The sequence below is a fragment of the Podarcis gaigeae genome (assembly GCF_964106915.1).
Source record: "Podarcis gaigeae genome assembly, chromosome: 6".
Classification (NCBI taxonomy): Eukaryota; Metazoa; Chordata; class Lepidosauria; order Squamata; family Lacertidae; genus Podarcis; species Podarcis gaigeae.
Genome location: NC_139682.1, coordinates 98,851,615 through 98,869,838, shown reverse-complemented (window position 1 = coordinate 98,869,838; position 18,224 = coordinate 98,851,615). Strand labels below are relative to the sequence as shown.

The 18,224-nt window shown below is 45.6% G+C and overlaps 1 protein-coding gene and 1 long non-coding RNA gene across 2 annotated transcripts; one reads left to right on the top strand and one right to left on the bottom strand.

Moving 5' to 3' along the window:
• The first annotated feature begins 4,788 nt into the window (after positions 1-4,788).
• On the top strand, positions 4,789-14,206 carry CRIP1 (cysteine rich protein 1). Its single transcript, XM_083744062.1, has 5 exons — positions 4,789-5,018; positions 10,547-10,641; positions 12,390-12,447; positions 13,738-13,785; positions 13,894-14,206. Exons 1-4 carry the CDS (start codon positions 4,979-4,981, stop codon positions 13,776-13,778), a joined length of 234 nt encoding a protein of 77 aa, XP_083600188.1. The 5' UTR covers positions 4,789-4,978; the 3' UTR covers positions 13,779-13,785; positions 13,894-14,206.
• LOC310846898 lies at positions 12,659-17,551 on the bottom strand. Its single transcript, XR_014565600.1, has 2 exons — positions 15,745-17,551; positions 12,659-12,812 (listed from the first exon to the last, which is right to left on the bottom strand). It is a non-coding gene; the product is annotated as an uncharacterized lncRNA (long non-coding RNA).
• Between the last annotated feature and the right edge of the window lie 673 nt (positions 17,552-18,224).

Below are 18,224 nucleotides of genomic sequence, written 5' to 3'. Positions count from 1 at the left end.
TAAGATCATCTTGAATCCTGATTCTGTCTTCTGCAGCACTAGCTACCCGTCCCAGATGGGTGTTATCTGCAGATTGAATGAGCATCCTCTCAATTCTTTCATCCATGTCATTTATAAACAAAAATGAGCCCAGGATAGAACCTTGTGGCTCTCCATCTGTCACTTTTTCCAAGGATGAAGAGGAACTGTTAGTGAGCATTAGTGGGTTTGATCAGTCAACCAGCTACAAATTCACCTAGTAGTTACCTTGTCCAACCCAAATTTCAGCAGTCCCTTTATCATGAGGGACTTTACCAAAAGCCTTAGTGAAATCAAGATACACAGCATTCCCCTTACCTACGAAGCTTGTAACTCCATCAAAAAAAAGAAATGATATTCGTCTGGCATGACTTATTTTTGAGAAACCCATGTTGGGTCTTAGTAATCACAGCATCTTTTTCTAAGTGCTCACAGACCAACTGTTGAACTATCTGTTCTAAGACCTTTCCAGACACCAAAGTCAAGCTGACTGGTTGGTAGTTACCTAGGTCTCCCCGCCTCCACCCTGCTTTTGAAGATAGGGACATTGTCTGCCTCCAGTCTACATGGACCTCACTTGTCCTAAAATTCTCAAAGGTTATAGACAGAGGTTCTGAGATTCCATCTGCAAGCTTCTTTAGAACCCTTGCTTACAGCTCATCAGGCCCTGGAGATCTGAATTCCTTTAAAGTAGCACCTCTTTTCCTTTCTTGGGCTGCAGCTCCCTCCTTACACCTTTTGTTCTCTTATCACCTGGTTAGGCATTGCTTTCCTTTGGAGTGAAGGCAGAAGCAGCACAGGTGTTGAGCAGTTCCATCTTCTCTCTGTCACCCCATAGCATTTAAAACATAAACAGTTGTAAAAAATATCTGCACATTCACAAAAAATGGAATGTAATCATTGAAAAATACACAAAAGAACCCTCAATTAAAAAAAAAGTTTGTTTCTTTGTTGTTTTGTTGTCCATTCACTCAGTTAGAAGAGCTATTCATAGTTCATATGAGTTTTCACCATCCTAAATAAGTTGGTGTCATTTGCAAACCTACACAGTTCATATGACAGCATTATGGGGAATAACTTGGTGAATGTTGATTGTGGTGGAGGTGGGAGTTACCTGTTTGCTGTGGGAGTTACCGGTACCTGTTGCCATGTAGCTTTTGTTTCCAGTGACATTGTTTTTCTTTCTGCTTTGCTTCTGGGAGAGCTTAGGATCACAACAACCTCATGCTCACGCTGTGATTGCATAAAAGACCAGAAACAGACTCCAAACAAAAGGTTGGTTGCTGCACAGCTTCTAATACTCAAGCAAGAAATTTGAGTTTCAGCTTTCAAATACTGGCAGATACAGCCTACATGTCACCTGTGCCACATTTAGTTATATATCTTATAAATATATGTGTATACCGCAAAAAACAAAGCTATTTACAAGAATAATACCATAAAACCTATAGAGAAATTAAAACAGATCACTGATTAGTTCATCGGTTTGTAAAATCCAGGCCGATTCCCTTCCACCTGGCTTTTGAATCTTCCTTTCCTGAATAGTTTTCTTTCCCTTTATAAAAGAAGTAGGGAGTGCATGTCAAAATTAAGACAGGACTAGTCAGTCGAGGACTCCCCCAGTGCTTTTGACTGTCTCCACTATGGGGGGCTAACAAAAGATAAGGCGTTCCCAAGAACCAGCAGATGTACTTCTGGAATGCTGCTTCGTGTACAAGGAATCCTGATTCTGTGCTGCACTTAACTGTCTGACAAGCCAGTCTGCTAAGGGAATTTTGCTTTGATGGCCAGCAGAAAGTAACACAGTTGCTCACGAAGTTAAACTCAAACTCTGAATTTTACCTGGGTAGAAACAAAAAATAAAAAAATGTCCAGTAGCACCTTAGAGACCAACTAAGTTTGTTCTGGGTATAAACTTTCATGTGCATTGTATAATTGCTCTGTTCAGGGGCACCAACCACTGGGGACAGAGCCTTTTTGCCCCTCCTCATGTCCAAAGACATCAGTGGGTGGAGAAGGAGGGTCAGAGCAGCCCCTGACAGTGGGGCAGCAGCAGCGGCAAGAGGAGGAGGAACAGCTGCCAGCCATTGAACCCACGCTGCTACGCTGCCACCGCTGCATTCAGCTCTGCCCAATGTCCTGACATCACGCAAGACGTCGCCATCGCCCTTTTGAGCTGGCGCCTCTGTCGCTGCTTAAGTGCTTTTCTAAAAGAAAAACAAAACTTAGTATGTGTGGGGAAAATAGAAACTTAGCTAGGGTTAAGAAATTAATTTAGCCTCCCTGCCTCCTGTGGGAGCAAATTCCAGTTTTAACCCTGCACTGTGTGAAGAAGCCCTTTCTTTTATCTGCCCTGAATCTCTGAACATTCAGCTTCATTGGATGTCCATGAGTTCTACTCTTATAGAGAAAAATTCTCTATCCACTTTCTCCATGCCATGCATACTTGTATAAACTTCTATCATGTCACTTCTTGGGCACCTTTTATCTATACTAAAAAGTCCCAAATGCTGCGAACAAACTTCATGGGGGAGCGGCTCCCTTGATGATTTTCATTGCCCTTTTCTGAACACTTTCCAACTCCCACAATGCCCCTTTTTAGGGGAGTTAACCAGAACTGTGCACAGGAAGCCTTGCCTGGATCCAAAGAAGTTTAATACCATGTAATATGTGGTCGTAATTTATTGCCCTATGTGAAGACAGATGGGTGGAGCCTCTTGATCTCAGCCATTGTTTTGGATTGAGCTTGGCTATGCAGAGAGCAAAGAGTTGACTGGCCAGAGAGCAGGAAACTGAAAGAAGAGTACTGTATCCAAGGCTCTCTCTGCAATAACATGTGGAAGGATGCATGGTACAGGAAAGGAAGAATATAGCTTTGAGGTTTTGGGACGAACTTTTTGTTTCCATAAAAATGCTTGCCATTTCACTTGATACAGCTGAGCCCTGACTGCTCTAATGAACCCGTCTCCATGGGATAAATGCCCCACATGCAGATACTGCCTTCAGGAAAGCACACACACCATAGGTGTGTGCAGCGGGGGGCGGGGGCGGGGGGCGGCACACACTAATTAAAAAAAAAAGGATCTAGGGAAGCAGAGAGGTGCAGACAGAATAAAAAGGATGCTGAGGAACTCCCTCGTCCACAAGGCATAGATCCATTCCAGCTTCGGTCTGTTTCTATTTCATGGCTGTGTCTTCCACTGAGCTCCTCTGGCCATCCTCTGTGAGGATGAGGGGCTACTACTTTGTGGTGTGCAAGCAAAGAGGAACAGTCATTCTGCCACCAGCCTTTCAGATTTGCTCTGCCTCTGGCCAACTTGGCACAAGTATTTTTCTCTGCAGGAAAAATCTCCTGTTTTGACTTCCCAACAACTCTTGGTTGTTTGCTAACTTTTTGTCTCTTTACCTCTTCCTTGTCCTTATTTGTTTGTCTTGCTATTTTCTCCCTTCTCTCATTGACATAAATCGATCCATCCATGGGTACACACCTCAACTAAATTTGATGGGCCACATCTATGATACACAAACAGAACACAAGATCCTGTCATTCATCTCATGACAGCATGTCTACTTTAGCCCTCATCAGGCTGCTGGGAGGGGAGAAAATAGTTCAGCTGGTGGTGACTGTATATAAAGATGTATTTAATACTAGTGGTAAGATTGAGCAGAGCTTGTGTCCATCAGATTGAGGGCAACCAGCTGCCCCCGCAGGATGCTTCATGGGAGCCAAGCAGCTATTATAGGAAGGAACTCCAACACTCAAAGGACGAAGCTCTAACTTTTCTTTTTGTGGAGACAAGGTAAGACAAAAATGCTGAGCTGAAGTTACAGGAATTCCACCCAAAATCTGTTTTATGCTGGGTTACTTCAGCATGTAAGAACAACCAGCAGTGTAGCTGTTCTATTAACATACATATGGCAATGGAGGCAAGAGTCCCACTCTCTTTCCTTAGCCTCAACTTGTTCCTGTGCCAGCCAATGACATATTACTGATTCAGACAGAAGGGTTCAAAGGAGAGCAATAATGCTTTGATTCAGATGAGATAGGGAAGTGCTGAATCAGTGCTTGAGCACATTAATGCACTGAATGAGAGCCAATAAAGTGAAACTCAATTCAGGCAAGATGGGTTCATGCGTTCAGGTTGGTAGTCCAGCCAGTGTTGGATGGAGCTGTACCCCCTTAAAGGAGCAAGTTCACCATCGGGGTGCGTGTGTATACCTAGACCCAGGTATGTCACTAGGGGTGCATAGGGACTCTGGACATAGAATGTCTTCTATCAGCTTGCCACTGGGGAATTGCCCTATTCAGTGGTACAGCAGCTGCTCGGCATGCAGAAGGTTCCGGGTTCAGTCCCCCATGGCATCTTGAGGTAGGGCTGGTGGGAGAGAACCCTGCCTCCAATCCTGGAGAGCTGCTGCCGGTCAGTGTGAACAACACTGAGCTAGATGGACTGATAAGCTGACGTGGGATAAAACAGCTCCTGTCTTTCTGTATTCATTACTGGTCAGAGAGAGAGCTTAGCCCCATATCTCCATCTCTGGTAATCGCTAAGGGGCCGCCTTTGGAAACAACTGAATTCTAACTACCTGGGTATTTCGGGTATTTCCGTTAAACAACTACACTGGTTGGTACCCAGGTCATTTCTGAGCCCGCCGAGTTCAAAAGGCTGGTGTCTGTTTAATGCAGGCTGCTGCGAACTTGGAGGAGCTTCGCTTGCGTTGAAGCCAGGGGCCGTCGGCTTCGGGCGGGACGCTTCCTCGCGGCGAGGAAAGGGCGAGGCGTAGCTGGCGGAGCTTCGAGGGTGCGGCCCAGGCGGGCGGGCGGGCGGGGCCGGAGGCGCCCAGGCCAGGCAGGATCCTCTCCGCCAGCAGCGAGCAGGCAGTGCAAGGGCTCTCCGCTCGTAGCTGCCACCGCTGCCTCCGTCGGGGAGACCGAGTGCTCGACGCCGCCGACGCCGCCATGCCCAAGTGCCCCAAGTGCCAGAAGGAGGTGTACTTCGGTAAGACTGCCCGTCGGGGCGCCTAGACAGGAGTGGCGGGAGGCTCTCTTGCCCTGGATCGGGGGCGCGTCTCTCGCGCGGGCAGCCCTGCTTCGGGGACCCGCCGCTTGCCGCGCGGGCGAGACTGGGCCAAAAGGGAGCCCCCCCCCCCCCCAGGGTCGCTTGGGCCGAGCTGCCTGCGGTCCTGGCGGCGGGCGCAGCTGAGGCGGGAGGGTCGGGCAAATGCGCGTCTGGACGGGCCGGGCTGGGCAACCGGCTTCCCCGGGGAGAAACGGAGGTCCAATTGCAGGACCTGGACAGCTCTGTCCAGATTTGCGGGAGCCGAGCAGCCTCGGAGCCCGCGCTCCCGGGGATTCCTCGACGCCCAGCCCCTCGGCGGCAACAGTGATGGCGACACGGAGATCCGCAGGCTCGGGCTCTTTGCGGCGACGACGTGGGCTGCTCCGCGGTGTGGCGAAGGCACAGAAGAGCCAAGTTCGAAGGCTTGGCCAAGCCTGTTGTCTGGCAGACCCAGAAAACTGGGAAGAACCAAGACTGTATTGTCAAGGAATCTGCTCCCGACAGCCCTGTTTGCAATGCAGGCCCAATGAAATAGCGCTAAGTTGGGGGGGGGGGGGCAATAGGATAGAGGAAAATGAGTAGGAAGGAACCTGGAGAAAACAAGATGAGAGGATGGGGACTTCCAGACATAAGTTGCCATGTTGGTGCAGCAGGTCTGGTCCAGCATGGATGATGCAATGGTACCAGATGAGGAAATATAATAGACCATAGGAGGAATGTTCAGTTAAGACCAGGGGGCCATGGTTGCTTGGGCACCCACAGTAATACAATGGTGGAGGTTGGGCACCCATGAAGTCAAGGAGAAAGGCCGGCAGGCTGCGAGAGAAAGTTCAACTTCGCCCTCTGCATCCAGCCAGTGAGGCGGCCTTTTGGGGAGCCTGGACATAGAGGCAGAGTCTGTGCCTCTGCGTCCGAGCCCCTCCCTGTGTGACGTCGCATGTCCACCTTGCGGCGGGGGATACCCACAATCCTGAGGGTGAGTTGGCACCCCGATATTAAGTATCACTATGGACAAGTAAAGACAGTGGCGTAGCATGGGTTGTCAGCACCCGGGGCAAGGCAAGTAATTTGTGCCCCCTAACCCGTGGATTTGCGCCCCCTAACTCATGGATTTGCGCCCCCTAACCCTAACCCCCAGATGTTGCGCCCGGTGCGGCCGGCCCCCCCCCTGCACCCCCCACGCTATGCCACTGAGTAAAGAAGATAGGCAAACATTTTACAGAGGGGAGTCACATGTAATAAGCATGTATAAAAATTTGGCATCAATATGAACTGTTCTTATTCCTCAAACTCTCCCCATTGACTTCTCTACTAGAAGATATGAACAGTTCAATCTAAAAGGACAATTGGGAAATTTCCAGATATGGAAAGAAAATAAATAGAAAATCTTTCAAGATTGGAAAGATTTCCAGACCACTGAACAAGTATAAGCAAAACTGAAGGTAGACGCACTCAGTATTTGCAAATTGGGACTTTTCCGAACAGGCTGACAATTAGGAAATTTGGAAGGAGAAGACTGAGTCAAACAAACTGAAAGATATCTCAAATGTTATCCAAGATACTTAAATTATTATTTTTTAAAAATAGGTAAATAATCCATAATTATATGATGAAATTGAATTACAATACAAATAGAGAAATTCCAAGGGAATAATTTTGAAAACTAGTTGAACAAAAAATCCAGTTTTTGTTTCAGAGGGGCTCTGATTTTTCAATTGCCATATCTTATAAATAAAATTACATAAAAATGGCAGTTCAGTGGTACTGGAGGGGAAAAATCTGTAAATCAGGAGAGGGAAAGAGTTGGATTTGACAGGAACCAAAAGGTGATTTTTATTGGGGGGAAGCCTTGTAAGAAAGCAGTAATATTGGCAAATGGTAATAGAAATATTTAAGGAAATGTTTCACATACAAATCTTTACGTTTGCTGAATTTTACACACCAACAAGAGCATTAAAAACATAAAATACAGATTTTGCAAATACCAATCCATTGCAAGGATACTGACCGTAGAAACAACAGAACAGAGGACCAAAAACTGAACTAATCAGGAAAGTTTGGGGGGAATTAGAGGTCATAGAACTAACTGTGATGATGTGTCATTACAAAACGATTAGAGAGGAAATGGCTAAGTGAGTTCTGACAGCCCCCAAAATAGAATTGAGTACAGTGGTACCTCAGGTTACATACGCTTCAGTTACATACGCTTCAGGTTACAGACTCCGCTAACCCAGAAATAGTGCTTCAGGTTAAGAACTTTGCTTCAGGATGAGAACAGAAATTGTGCTCCGGCGGCGCGGCAGCAGCAGGAGGCCCCATTAGCTAAAGTGGTGCTTCAGGTTAAGAACAGTTTCAGGTTAATAACAGACCCCCGGAATGAATTAAGTACTTAACCCGAGGTACCCCTGTATAATGGATATAGGGCTGCCAATAACTTGGATTCATATGTTCATGTACAGATCAATATTTATGTGTATGTATGTTTATGATTGTGAATGATTATGTAAAATATTCTTGCTTTTCGCACACACACACATATTTAAAAAGGAACAATGTCTAAGTGATACAACAGTCATGTAGAATGAACATACAGTCACAGCATATTGGTTTACACAGCTGGAAATACAAAACAGGCAGCCAGAACCATAAAAAGATTAAACAAATGAATCTTAAAAGCTAAAGAACACCAATTAAGCCTCCTTTTTTCAAATAGGGAAAAGGTGTACAGTATTTGTGTTACAAGTTTGTATGGGACCCAGAGAATTAGTGTTCAAGCATCATCTGAGGGAGTCTGGACTGCCAAGCAGACACTGTGTTCACCTCTAAGACGCAGTAATCAATTTCAGAGCTCCTGTGTACATTTGAGGACAAAATGTACAAATCCAACTATATGTGCAGTTATGTCTGATCTGCAGCAGAGCTCAGCCCTGGAGCCTTACAATATGGGAAGGGGAGCTCTGAGCATGTGCAGAGGCCAGGGCACACTTCCACAGGCAGCTTCCTCCTTAGATGAGTGAGGCTTCAAGTCAGATATGCATCCTGCCACTGCTGTATTTAGAAAAACCATAACACTTTGTTCATGTCACTTTTCTTTTCATGTAGTAGGTGCTGTTGAACAGGAAATGGTTAACAGGAAATGATTGCCTTTGACATTGATAGCTCCAGTTCATGGGGAAGTAGCTAGAAGTTTTCTGTAGATGGAGCTGGCTTGATGCCACTGACTTGAGTTGGCTCATATCACCTTTCATCCTGTGCTGCTTTTAGCATTTTCTTACCTATTTGCTTAAGGTGTTAATGCAGGGCCTGATCAACAGAAATCCAGCAATGTAGCTCTTGCTTCAAAATGTACTTGCAAAGCCCTTTAAATCTCCCAGCCCTTATAAATTGTAAACAGCAGTGGTTTAGCCTTTTAAAAAAACTTTATTTTTTGAAGTGTGTCCAGCAAAGTCTTCTCTTTCTGCGTGCAGTGGATATTTGCCTAATTTTGTTGAGTTTTTCCTTTAATTTGTGGTTTGTGATCTGGAGACTTTTGCTCTTAGATTTCTAAATGACAAAGAGCAGGGCCACAGTATTCCGAAGCAGCAAAGCTATTACACTGCTGCAAAAGGAAATGAACTTGCAGGAGCACCTCAAGGCATGTTTGAAATTGGGTAGTGCTTGGAACAATGGATGTAGCGCATCTTTAAGTGTGAACATAAAGCTAAACAATGTTGCTGTGAAAAATCTAAGCCTTGTCCCTTGGAAATTATTTGTGAGCTGCAGTAGTTGAAAGAGCCTTATTAAAATGACACCCTTTGTAAATAGGACTAGGAGGGGAAGCAGATAGATTGTACTGGTGGTGGTTGAAATCTATGTGTTTGACTGAGCTGATGTGGCAAGTGAGTTCAAATGATACTTGCAGCAGGAGAGGCTGTCAGCCTGCAGTCCCTCAGAAGCTGAACAAGTAGGTGATCTATTTGGACAAACGTGTCACAGCAAATTCCCAAGTTCTTGGTTTGGGGCTTGCAGCATTCAAAATTTGCCAGGCGCCAAGCACATTTTGCATCTGGCTTTCGGCCACTTGCAACCAGGTGAAGATGCCAGGATGGCGCCTGATGTCTCCCCCAACTGGAGGTGCATGTCTGGAGATCCTTGGATCTTGATTGTTTTCACACACCAGCAACACATCCTGTAGAATTCTATCTGTACTATTTTATCTGCACAATTAGAATGAATTTCAGGAACTGAAATGTTGTATGGAAAAATATGGCTTTCGAGACGTCTCCCCCCCAAATGGCAACTAGTCATTCCATTTTGGTGACTGTAACCCTGGTGTAAGGAGCCACTAACACTGAGTGCTTGTATACTGGGCTCTCACTTGTGGGGTGCCTCGGGGCTCTGTCCTCTCCCCCATGCTTTTTAACATCTATATGAAGCTGCTGGGAGAGATCATCAGGGGGTTTGGGCTGGGTGTTCATCAGTATGCGGATGATACCCAGCTCTATCGCTCTTTCAAATTGGAACCAGTGAAGGCGGTGAAGGTCCTGTGTGTCTGGAGGCAGTTGGAGGATGGATGGCGGATAACGGATTGAGGTTGAATCCTGACAAAACGGAAGTACTGTTTTTGGGTGATGGGGCGAGCAGGTGTGGGGGACTCCCTGGTCCTGAATGTGGTAACTGTGCACCTGAAGGACCAGGTGCGCAGCCTGGGAGTCATTTTGGACTCACAGCTGTCCATGGAGGCGCAGGTCAATTCTGTGTCCAGGGCAGCTGTCTACCAGCTCCACCTGGTACGCAGGCTGAGACCCTCCCTGCCTGCGGACTGTCTTGCCACAGTGGTGCATGCTCTAGTTATCTCCCGCTTGGACTACTGCAATGCGCTGTATGTGGGGCTACCTTTGAAGGTGACCCAGAAACTGCGGCAGCTAGACTGGTGACTGGGAGTGGCCGCTGGGACCACATAACGCCAGTCCTGAGAGATATGCATTGGCTCCCAGTACGTTTCCAAGCACAATTCAAAGTGTTGGTGCTGACCTTTAAAGCCTTGGTCCTGTATACCTGAAGGAGCGTCTCCACCCCCATCGTTCAGCCCGGACACTGAGGTCCAGCACCGAGGGCCTTCTGGCAGTTCCCTCATTGCGAGAAGTGAGGTTACAGGGGTTACAGGGAACCAGGCAGAGGGCATTCTTGGTAGTAGCGCCTGCCCTGTGGAACGCCCTCCCTTCAGATGTGAAAGAAATAAGCAGCTATCTTATCTTTAAAAGACATCTGAAGGCATCCCTGTTTAGGGAAGTTTTTAATATTTAATGCTGTATTGTTTTTAATACTTGATTGGAAACCGCCTTGAGTGGCTGGGGAAACTCAGCCAGATAGGTGGGGTATAAATTAATAATAATAATAATAATAATAATAATAATAATAATAATAATAATTATCATCATCATCATCACCACCACCACTATTTCTTGTTTGTGTCCCTGCCACGGTAGCTGAGAAAGTCACTTCCCTGGGAAAAGACTGGCATCGGCCGTGCTTGAAGTGCGAAAAATGCAGCAAGACCCTGACTGCAGGTGGCCATGCAGAGGTAAGTCGAGGTTTGAGGTGGCTGCTTCTTGCCTGCATGACAAACATCCAGGAGGAGCCAGTTTGCAGAGTAACTGCATATGTCCATGTGGCTTTTTCTGACGTGATGCTTCTGAATAATTTGCTGCAAACATATGCATGTGCCTCTAAAGTGGGTTGAGCAACAGAAGCAGAATTGTGATGTGTGCTTGCTCTGACAGTTTGTGCAGATAGCCTGCTAACTAAAGCCACTGGCTTCTTCGTCTTATTATTTATTACGTTTATATGCCATCTTTATCTCCCAAGGATATTGCAAGATACTTGCAGAATATCTATGTGAAATGGACTTTAGTCAATGATTTCTGTTTCTTACTGTTTTTCACATGTCTCATTGGGGAGAACAATATATGATATCATCAATTATATTTATTTCTAAAAGCTACCTGTGCATGAAGATGTCCCCTTTTTAAAGTTCTACACAGGACCTATGGTTTACCCAATTTATTGGTGGGTTGTTGTTTCCCCCCAGTTAAAGTATTGGGGTTCCCATTGTTTCCCTTGCACATACATATGAGCAGGAGGAAAAGAGGATCACAAAAACATTTCTTTTGGCAGCTTATTAACTGGTCTCCCACCTTTCAGGAGTGAATGTATGCTCCCCCTCCCTCAAGTAGAAGAGGGAAATAATTCAGAAGGAACGCCGGATGACAGACAGCCTTATTGTTCAGATTAGTTGGCTGCAGGTTGTGTTTGTGCTGCCAGGGTGGCTGGTTTTCACACCACGGTAACCACCAGCTAACAAACAAATCCCTGGTTTGCAGTGCCGTTTCTCATGTTCATGGAAGGAGCAAAGCATTGACTGCAATGATTTGCCACTTGGATTGCCCAACACTGTGTGCGGCCCCTCCTGATTCTTACAGAGTTACAATTTATTTTCTTTAGTTTAACTTTGGGGGCGGGGGCGGGGAGAGTCCCATTACTAGTCCCATTACCAGCCATCCTGTTCCCTTCTCTCTGTGCAGAAGCCGAGCAGCAAAGGAAGAGGGTGGTGCAGCTGGAACGTTGCTTTGCAGCACACCCAGCCCAGCAGCCTCTTTTGAGAGCAGGAAGAGGGGAGCGCATGGGGAAAGGGAGCTGGGGCTGCCTGGCGAGGGGCGGGGTGCCTGTTTGAATGGTTTGTGCATTCTTCCTGAGTGGGTGCGGGTGTGTTGTGTTACCATGGTATCTTTGTGAGAGTTTATTGTGAGCTGTGGAATGAGTGAGTTTGGGTTTCTTCCTGGGTGGGGGAACTGAAGCTTTCTCTCTCTCTCTCTCTCTCTCTCTCTCTCTCTCTCTCTGTGTGTGTGTGTGTGTGTGTGTTTTAAAGGGAGTCAGAGGACATATTGCTAGGTAGGTGGGGGAATGTGGAGTGGGAGTTTTTGGAGGGGTTGGTTTGGGGTTTTGGAAAGGAGAGACTCTTGTGGGGATTGGGTTTGTCTGTTTGTGAGGGGACTGTCACAACGGTTTGTCAAAATTGGCCACCCCTGCTTTGCCCTTATTTGTGGACTCCACTCCTCTGGCAGGGCAAACAGAGCTGCAGGCAGCTGCTCTGAGCAGCAGGCTTGGCTTTTGCCCCAAGAGCAGACGGCAAGTGATGCTCTGCCTTCTTAGCCTCCAGCAGGAATTGGTTGGTGGCTCTGGGTCTGTCCCATCGTCCATACATACCACAATCCTTCCATCAACTGTCCCGTCTACCCTGCTTCCTCTGAGATGTTTGTATTCTCTCTGCAGCATGATGGCAAGCCTTATTGCAACCACCCTTGCTATGCTGCCTTGTTTGGACCAAAAGGTAAGATTCCTCCAGACAAGCACTTGTTGCTCCAAAGATTTCATCTTATGGAAATAAGATCACATGCCAGAGTATCCCCGTGTATATTGGAGTCTCTCTGGCTCACAGGAGGCAGAACTCTCTCTGTCAAGTAGTTATAAACCGGATGCTGGCCGGGCTGCACATTAAGTGCCTCTGCTGTTTGCTGTTGTACATTAATGTGTGGCAGCCATATGGTGATAGACTTTACTGTCACATTTGAAGATTGCCTTGGAGCTTCCTAATCCAATTCCCACCCAAGCACCTTTGCAACACGTCCGAGGCTCCATTTTCCATCTCTTCGCACCTTCTGTGCAGTTAGATGATTCTGAAGACATGGGGAAACACTGGAAAAAAACAACATATTGTAAATGCTTATTGATATTTTTACGATTTCCATTCAGATAAAATGAGAGTATTTGGTCTGGTACAAAGTATGCAGCTATATGTTTAAACTATTTACAAAACTAGGGTGGGTCCCAACATTAAATGCTTTTATTTAAAAAAATAATGCAAGACAATCTACAGTATTAGAGAATAAATTCTTATACTGAACACTCAGATGCAATATATATTTCCGCACCAAGTCTATGAAACAAGAATACAGGTAAATTGCATGTGAATTCTTCTTGCCTTTTATATTCTAAGTTGTAAATGATACATTTTACATTGTTAAAACAGTAAAATAAGATTATTTAATATGCTTCTTTATTTGATATGTTTTTCTGAGAAACACCAGGAAGAATCTTTTTTTTTAATGGCTTCAACATTTCCTGTAATCTGACATAGCTGGTACCAATGGCAAAAGGGTGTGGACATAGCCCCAAATCCCCAAACTAGGATTTCTGCACCCATTCACAAGTGGGTCTGGGAGATGATCTTCAGTCTCTGTTTGAGAGGCTAATTGCCGCAGAAGAGCCAAATAGCCAAATGTACCCTTTGAAAGAACTGCCTTTCCATGTGGCAGGGATTGATGAAGCAAGCTGCTTGGTGATCATGGTCCACTAAACTAGAGATGTACTGTCCTTTCATTAAATTAATATGACTTTTCAGATCCCTGGATAACTATGGATGAAGAACTAATCTTGTCCCTTGAGGGAAAAACCCCTTTTCTGTATATGTCTGGGAGGCTACAACAGAGGGAATTGTCATGATCTTTAAAAAGTCCTGACCTAGGCCCATTCAGAGCCTCATCTTGGGGGGCTCTTTGCATGGCTAGATAACCAGGTGTGGAAAATGCCACTAGTATTGATTTGTCTGGTTTCCTTTCAGGGTTTGGCCGTGGAGGGGCTGAAAGCCACACCTTCAAATGAAGTTCAGGTAAATTCCTGTTATTAAAGCTTCTTCTTGATAGACCCAGGATTGCTTTTGTAGCCCTGATGGCTTAGATCCATTTTGCTCACAGTATTCTCTTTGCCTTCTTTTTAGGGCTGGAAGGATGGAATTGGCTGTGGATTCCAACAGTTTCACAAATCATAATAGCTGCAATGTGCCTCCCCCCCACCCCAAACATGTAGCAAGCTAGCTTATTATGAAGGCTTTCAAAAGAAGCCTCATGCTAGATGACTGGGAGATTTCCTGCTCTGTATAAATGGAAACATACTTTGAGGTGGAGAATCTTTTTTCCTAATTTTAACACCGAGTTTCTTGGAAATGAATTCCTGCCCAAAGCCTAGCCCTGCTTTTAGACTCTGCTGTCCATGATGATGATTGTGTCTCAGTAATAAAATATTGATTTGAAGAGGTTTGCTGCAGCTCATCTTTGGAAGTGGGGGGGGGGGGCGTGATGTGCTTGTATTTGCTGCCCAGGAGGCTCTTGAGCAGACCCTTTGGAATCTTCTTTGGAATCCCAGATGGAATGGATACTAGCCATTGCTGTGCGGATGTTTAGGATAATAGGGAAGGAAATATTTGTTAAGTTTTTGGTTTTTTTAAGAATAAATTTTTATTAACCGACCAATCACATCAAATCAAACCAAATTACATAAATTCCAAATTACACAGCCGAATTTTAAATTTTTGTTGGGGGTACCCATATTTCAAGTTCCGAAGGGATCCAATCAACTTCTTGCTTCTTACTGCTGTTTTAATGTCTACAAATCTGACCTTATGATGTTCACAGTACTATCCAGTCCTTTCTTATTATTTTTCCACATCTCTTGTTGTTATTTTCATATATTTTTCCTTTCTCTTTGTGACCTCTGATAGTCTCCGCAAGCTGGTTAGAACAGTTTGTAATCGTGCGTGGATATATATTTTTTTATCCAGTAGTCATATCCAGACGTTTTCCATATAACATCACTTCCATACATCAAAACAGTCTTAGCGTCATTAATCTTCACCAATCTGCCTCCTTTCTCAAAACCTCTGAGGAGATTCACTAGGAATGCAGTCTGAAAACCAAGTCCATTCTTCCTCCCGGCTATAAATCCTTTGGCAAGATGGCGACTCCGAATTAATTGCTGCACCATTCCCAAAAGCTCTTATTGCTTCTCGGTCTCCATAAAGCATACTTTTGATATAGTTTATCTCCACACAGACCTTAATCATCCTGCTTGGGTCAGTTCAACCGACGGTTCTAATGAGGAGGGGTTCTTGTAAATCACATAGAAGGAAAGTAAAAAAGGTGCCCCCCCCCCATTCAGCCCCGTTGTCAACATACCCCGCCTTTGGTGTATCTTCATCGTAAAATATTCCTGTTTCTCCAGCCCGTCGTCTTCTTTCGAAGAGGTCACTTAAATTAGCAGACTTCACTCCCCTTCTTCACTTGAAATATGTGCATTTGCTTCTTTTGTAATTAATTATTCCAAATTGCTGCAACTAGTGCGCGATCAGAGACAGTGTCCAGGAGAGCTGAGGTCCACACGGGGGCATTCTGCCTAGGGCCCTCACCCCCTTCTTTCGAATTAGGGGGTGATTTATGGGCACAGCAGGCAAGGGCAGTGTTCCCCATTTCCTTGGGGCAACAAGGGAGGCTGCCTACTCCCTTAATAACAGCCTCTTAATTACCCCGTGTGGGTCGGAGAGATGGTATTGTCGGCCATCTTCCAATGCGCCCCCTAGTGGCCCCGAAATATTTGTTAAGTATTATCCTTCCTTCACTCATGCTAGTGAGTGACGTAGCAGAGCAAATCCCCTCTATATTCACAGAAGCTGGCTGGTAGAGTCGTTTGAATCTCTACAAAATGACTAATCCAATCTCCCCTTTTCGCCTTCCTAAAATATAATAAAGACTCACAAGTCTGCATTTAAAAGTATAACAATAAGTTTATTACTTACAAGTTGTTCACAGTACACATCCTAGAAGGCAGGCTTTAAGCTTCAGGTTACAAACATATAACGTGGCTTACATCCTTTGTGAGCATGGGCCTAAGTGCTAACAAAATGGATTAGATTTAACTATGAGTTGAATCGAACAGGAACAAACAGGGCAGAGCATGAGTCACACTCATAGGCTGAGTCACTTAGAGCAGGAACAGGAAGTTACGCACCCCCTGTCTCTGTCCACTCTAGGAAGTAAAGCATGTTGTAATTGACTGTACTGATGTAACACATCCCACAATTGCATCCATGGAAAATTCCATTCAGGCGCTGGTGACATCCATCATAACCCAAAGTGATGCTCCACCCACCTCTGGCTGCTGTCTTGGCAGCCAATCAGCAAGAGGCTCCACCCCCTCTGACTACTGTCTTGGCAGCCAATCAGACCCCTGGTGGAATTCTGAGGGACTGCATCAGCTGTCCCCCCTTGCCTGGGGGGAGAGGTAGAGAAGAAGAGGGGAGAGGGATGTTGGGGATAGAAGGAGAGGGAAACACAGAAGACACTCCTCACTTTCACAGTTATTTTTACATCTCTCCTCATAGAACTGGGGGACTCTCAAAAAAACAGGGAAGTTGTTGGTGCTGGTGGGGTTTTTTAGTAGGGCAGGGTGTTACCAAAAAAAACCCAAACCCACAGGAAGGGGCAAACTTACACTTCCGGGCACACACACCATCAAGCTACTTTGCTATTTGCTTGCATTTCAAACCCTATGTGTAGAATTAAGGAACTGTTACTGAAGCTGGGGTGGATTTGGGGTTTTTTGGGGGGTGGGATTTTAAGCAGATAAAAAGCAGTAGCAAGCAGTCGTCATACAGAAGCCTCAGATGCTACCTGACAGATGCTACCTCAGATGCTACCTGAAAGGGGAAGGGCAAGGCACACAGGGAAGGAATCACAGTATAAATCCCCAGATACCTGCACATCAACAACAGACAAGGGCAGCCACTTGGGAACCTCCTCAACCAAATCCGTTGTCAGGGATGCTGCAGCAAGCAAACAAAAGGCAAACTTCCAGCTTCCCCCAGATGTGCTTGTTATGTACTAAAGTTCTCACCCTGGGCCAGCAGGGGGATACTGTAGATAGTTATGCAAATAAGGGATCGAAAGTGACGTTCAGTGATTGGATAGTTACAGAAAATGGTTACTGTTGTGTTCCAGTGGAGCTCTATATAAGCAGGCTGGCTGAACCTTTCAGTTCAGTTCTGTTCTGGCCTGTGAATAAACAAGAGCTGTTTGAAGAATCGCTGTGTCGTCTGATATGTTCACCCACAACTTAACAGTGTGGGTGCTCTTCCTCGCCCTGAGCCCATAAGAGGACCCTTGGCATAAAGTGTGACAGAACTGGAGTGAGCAGAGGGGGAGACTGGGAGGCAGCAAGCAGGAGGAGGAGGAGGAGGAAGAGGACTCCGGGAAAGATGGCCAAGGCTCACTGTTTGACAACAAATGTCCTACAGTGAAGATAGTCAACAGCGTCTTACACAAGCTACACATTCAAGGGGCTTCTCAAATATTCCTAAACCATGACACAATACACATACACAATTTACTATGTTATTTACATTTAAGTACAATTATATGTATTTTACTTATAATTTACTAGTTCACACTTTCTTTTTGAGGGGACACTTCTGCTGCAGAGGTTCTGTGTTATTGCTGCACTGAAAGAGCAATGTTTTGAACTGTAGTCACAAAATGACCCTTGAGAAACAACTAACCCTTCTCTTTGTATGAGGCTCTAATATTTACAGAATAAGGTGACACCACTCTTGTAATAATAATAATAATAATAATAATAATAATAATAATAATAATTTATTATTTATACCCCGCCCATCTGGCTGGGTTTTCCCCAGCCACTCTGGGCGGCTCCCAATCAGTGTTAAAAACCGTACAACATTACATATTAAAAACTTCCCTGAACAGGGCTGCCTTAAGATGTCTTCTGAACGTCAGGTAATTCTTTATCTCTTTGACATCTGATGGGAGGGCGTTCCACAGGGCGGGCGCCGCTACCGAGAAGGCCCTCTGTCTGGTTCCCTGTAGCCTCACTTTTCGCAATGAGGGAACCGCCAGAAGGCCCTCGGCGCTGGATCTCAGAGTCCGGGCTGAACGATGGGGGTGGAGACGCTCCTTCAGGTATACAGGACCGAGGCCGTTTAGGGCTTGTTCTTTGAGCATCTGGGCTCCCCATCTCCTACTGCAGCAGCATATAGAATCATAGAATTATAGAGTTGGAAGAGACCACAAGGGCCATTGAGTCCAACCCCCTGCCAAGCAGGAAACACCATCAGAGCACTCCTGACATATGGTTGTCAAGCCTCTGCTTAAAGACCTCCAAGGAAGGAGACTCCACCACACTCCTTGGCAGCAAATTCCACTGTCAAACAGCTCTTACTGTCAGGAAGTTCTTCCTAATGTTTAGGTGGAATCTTCTTTC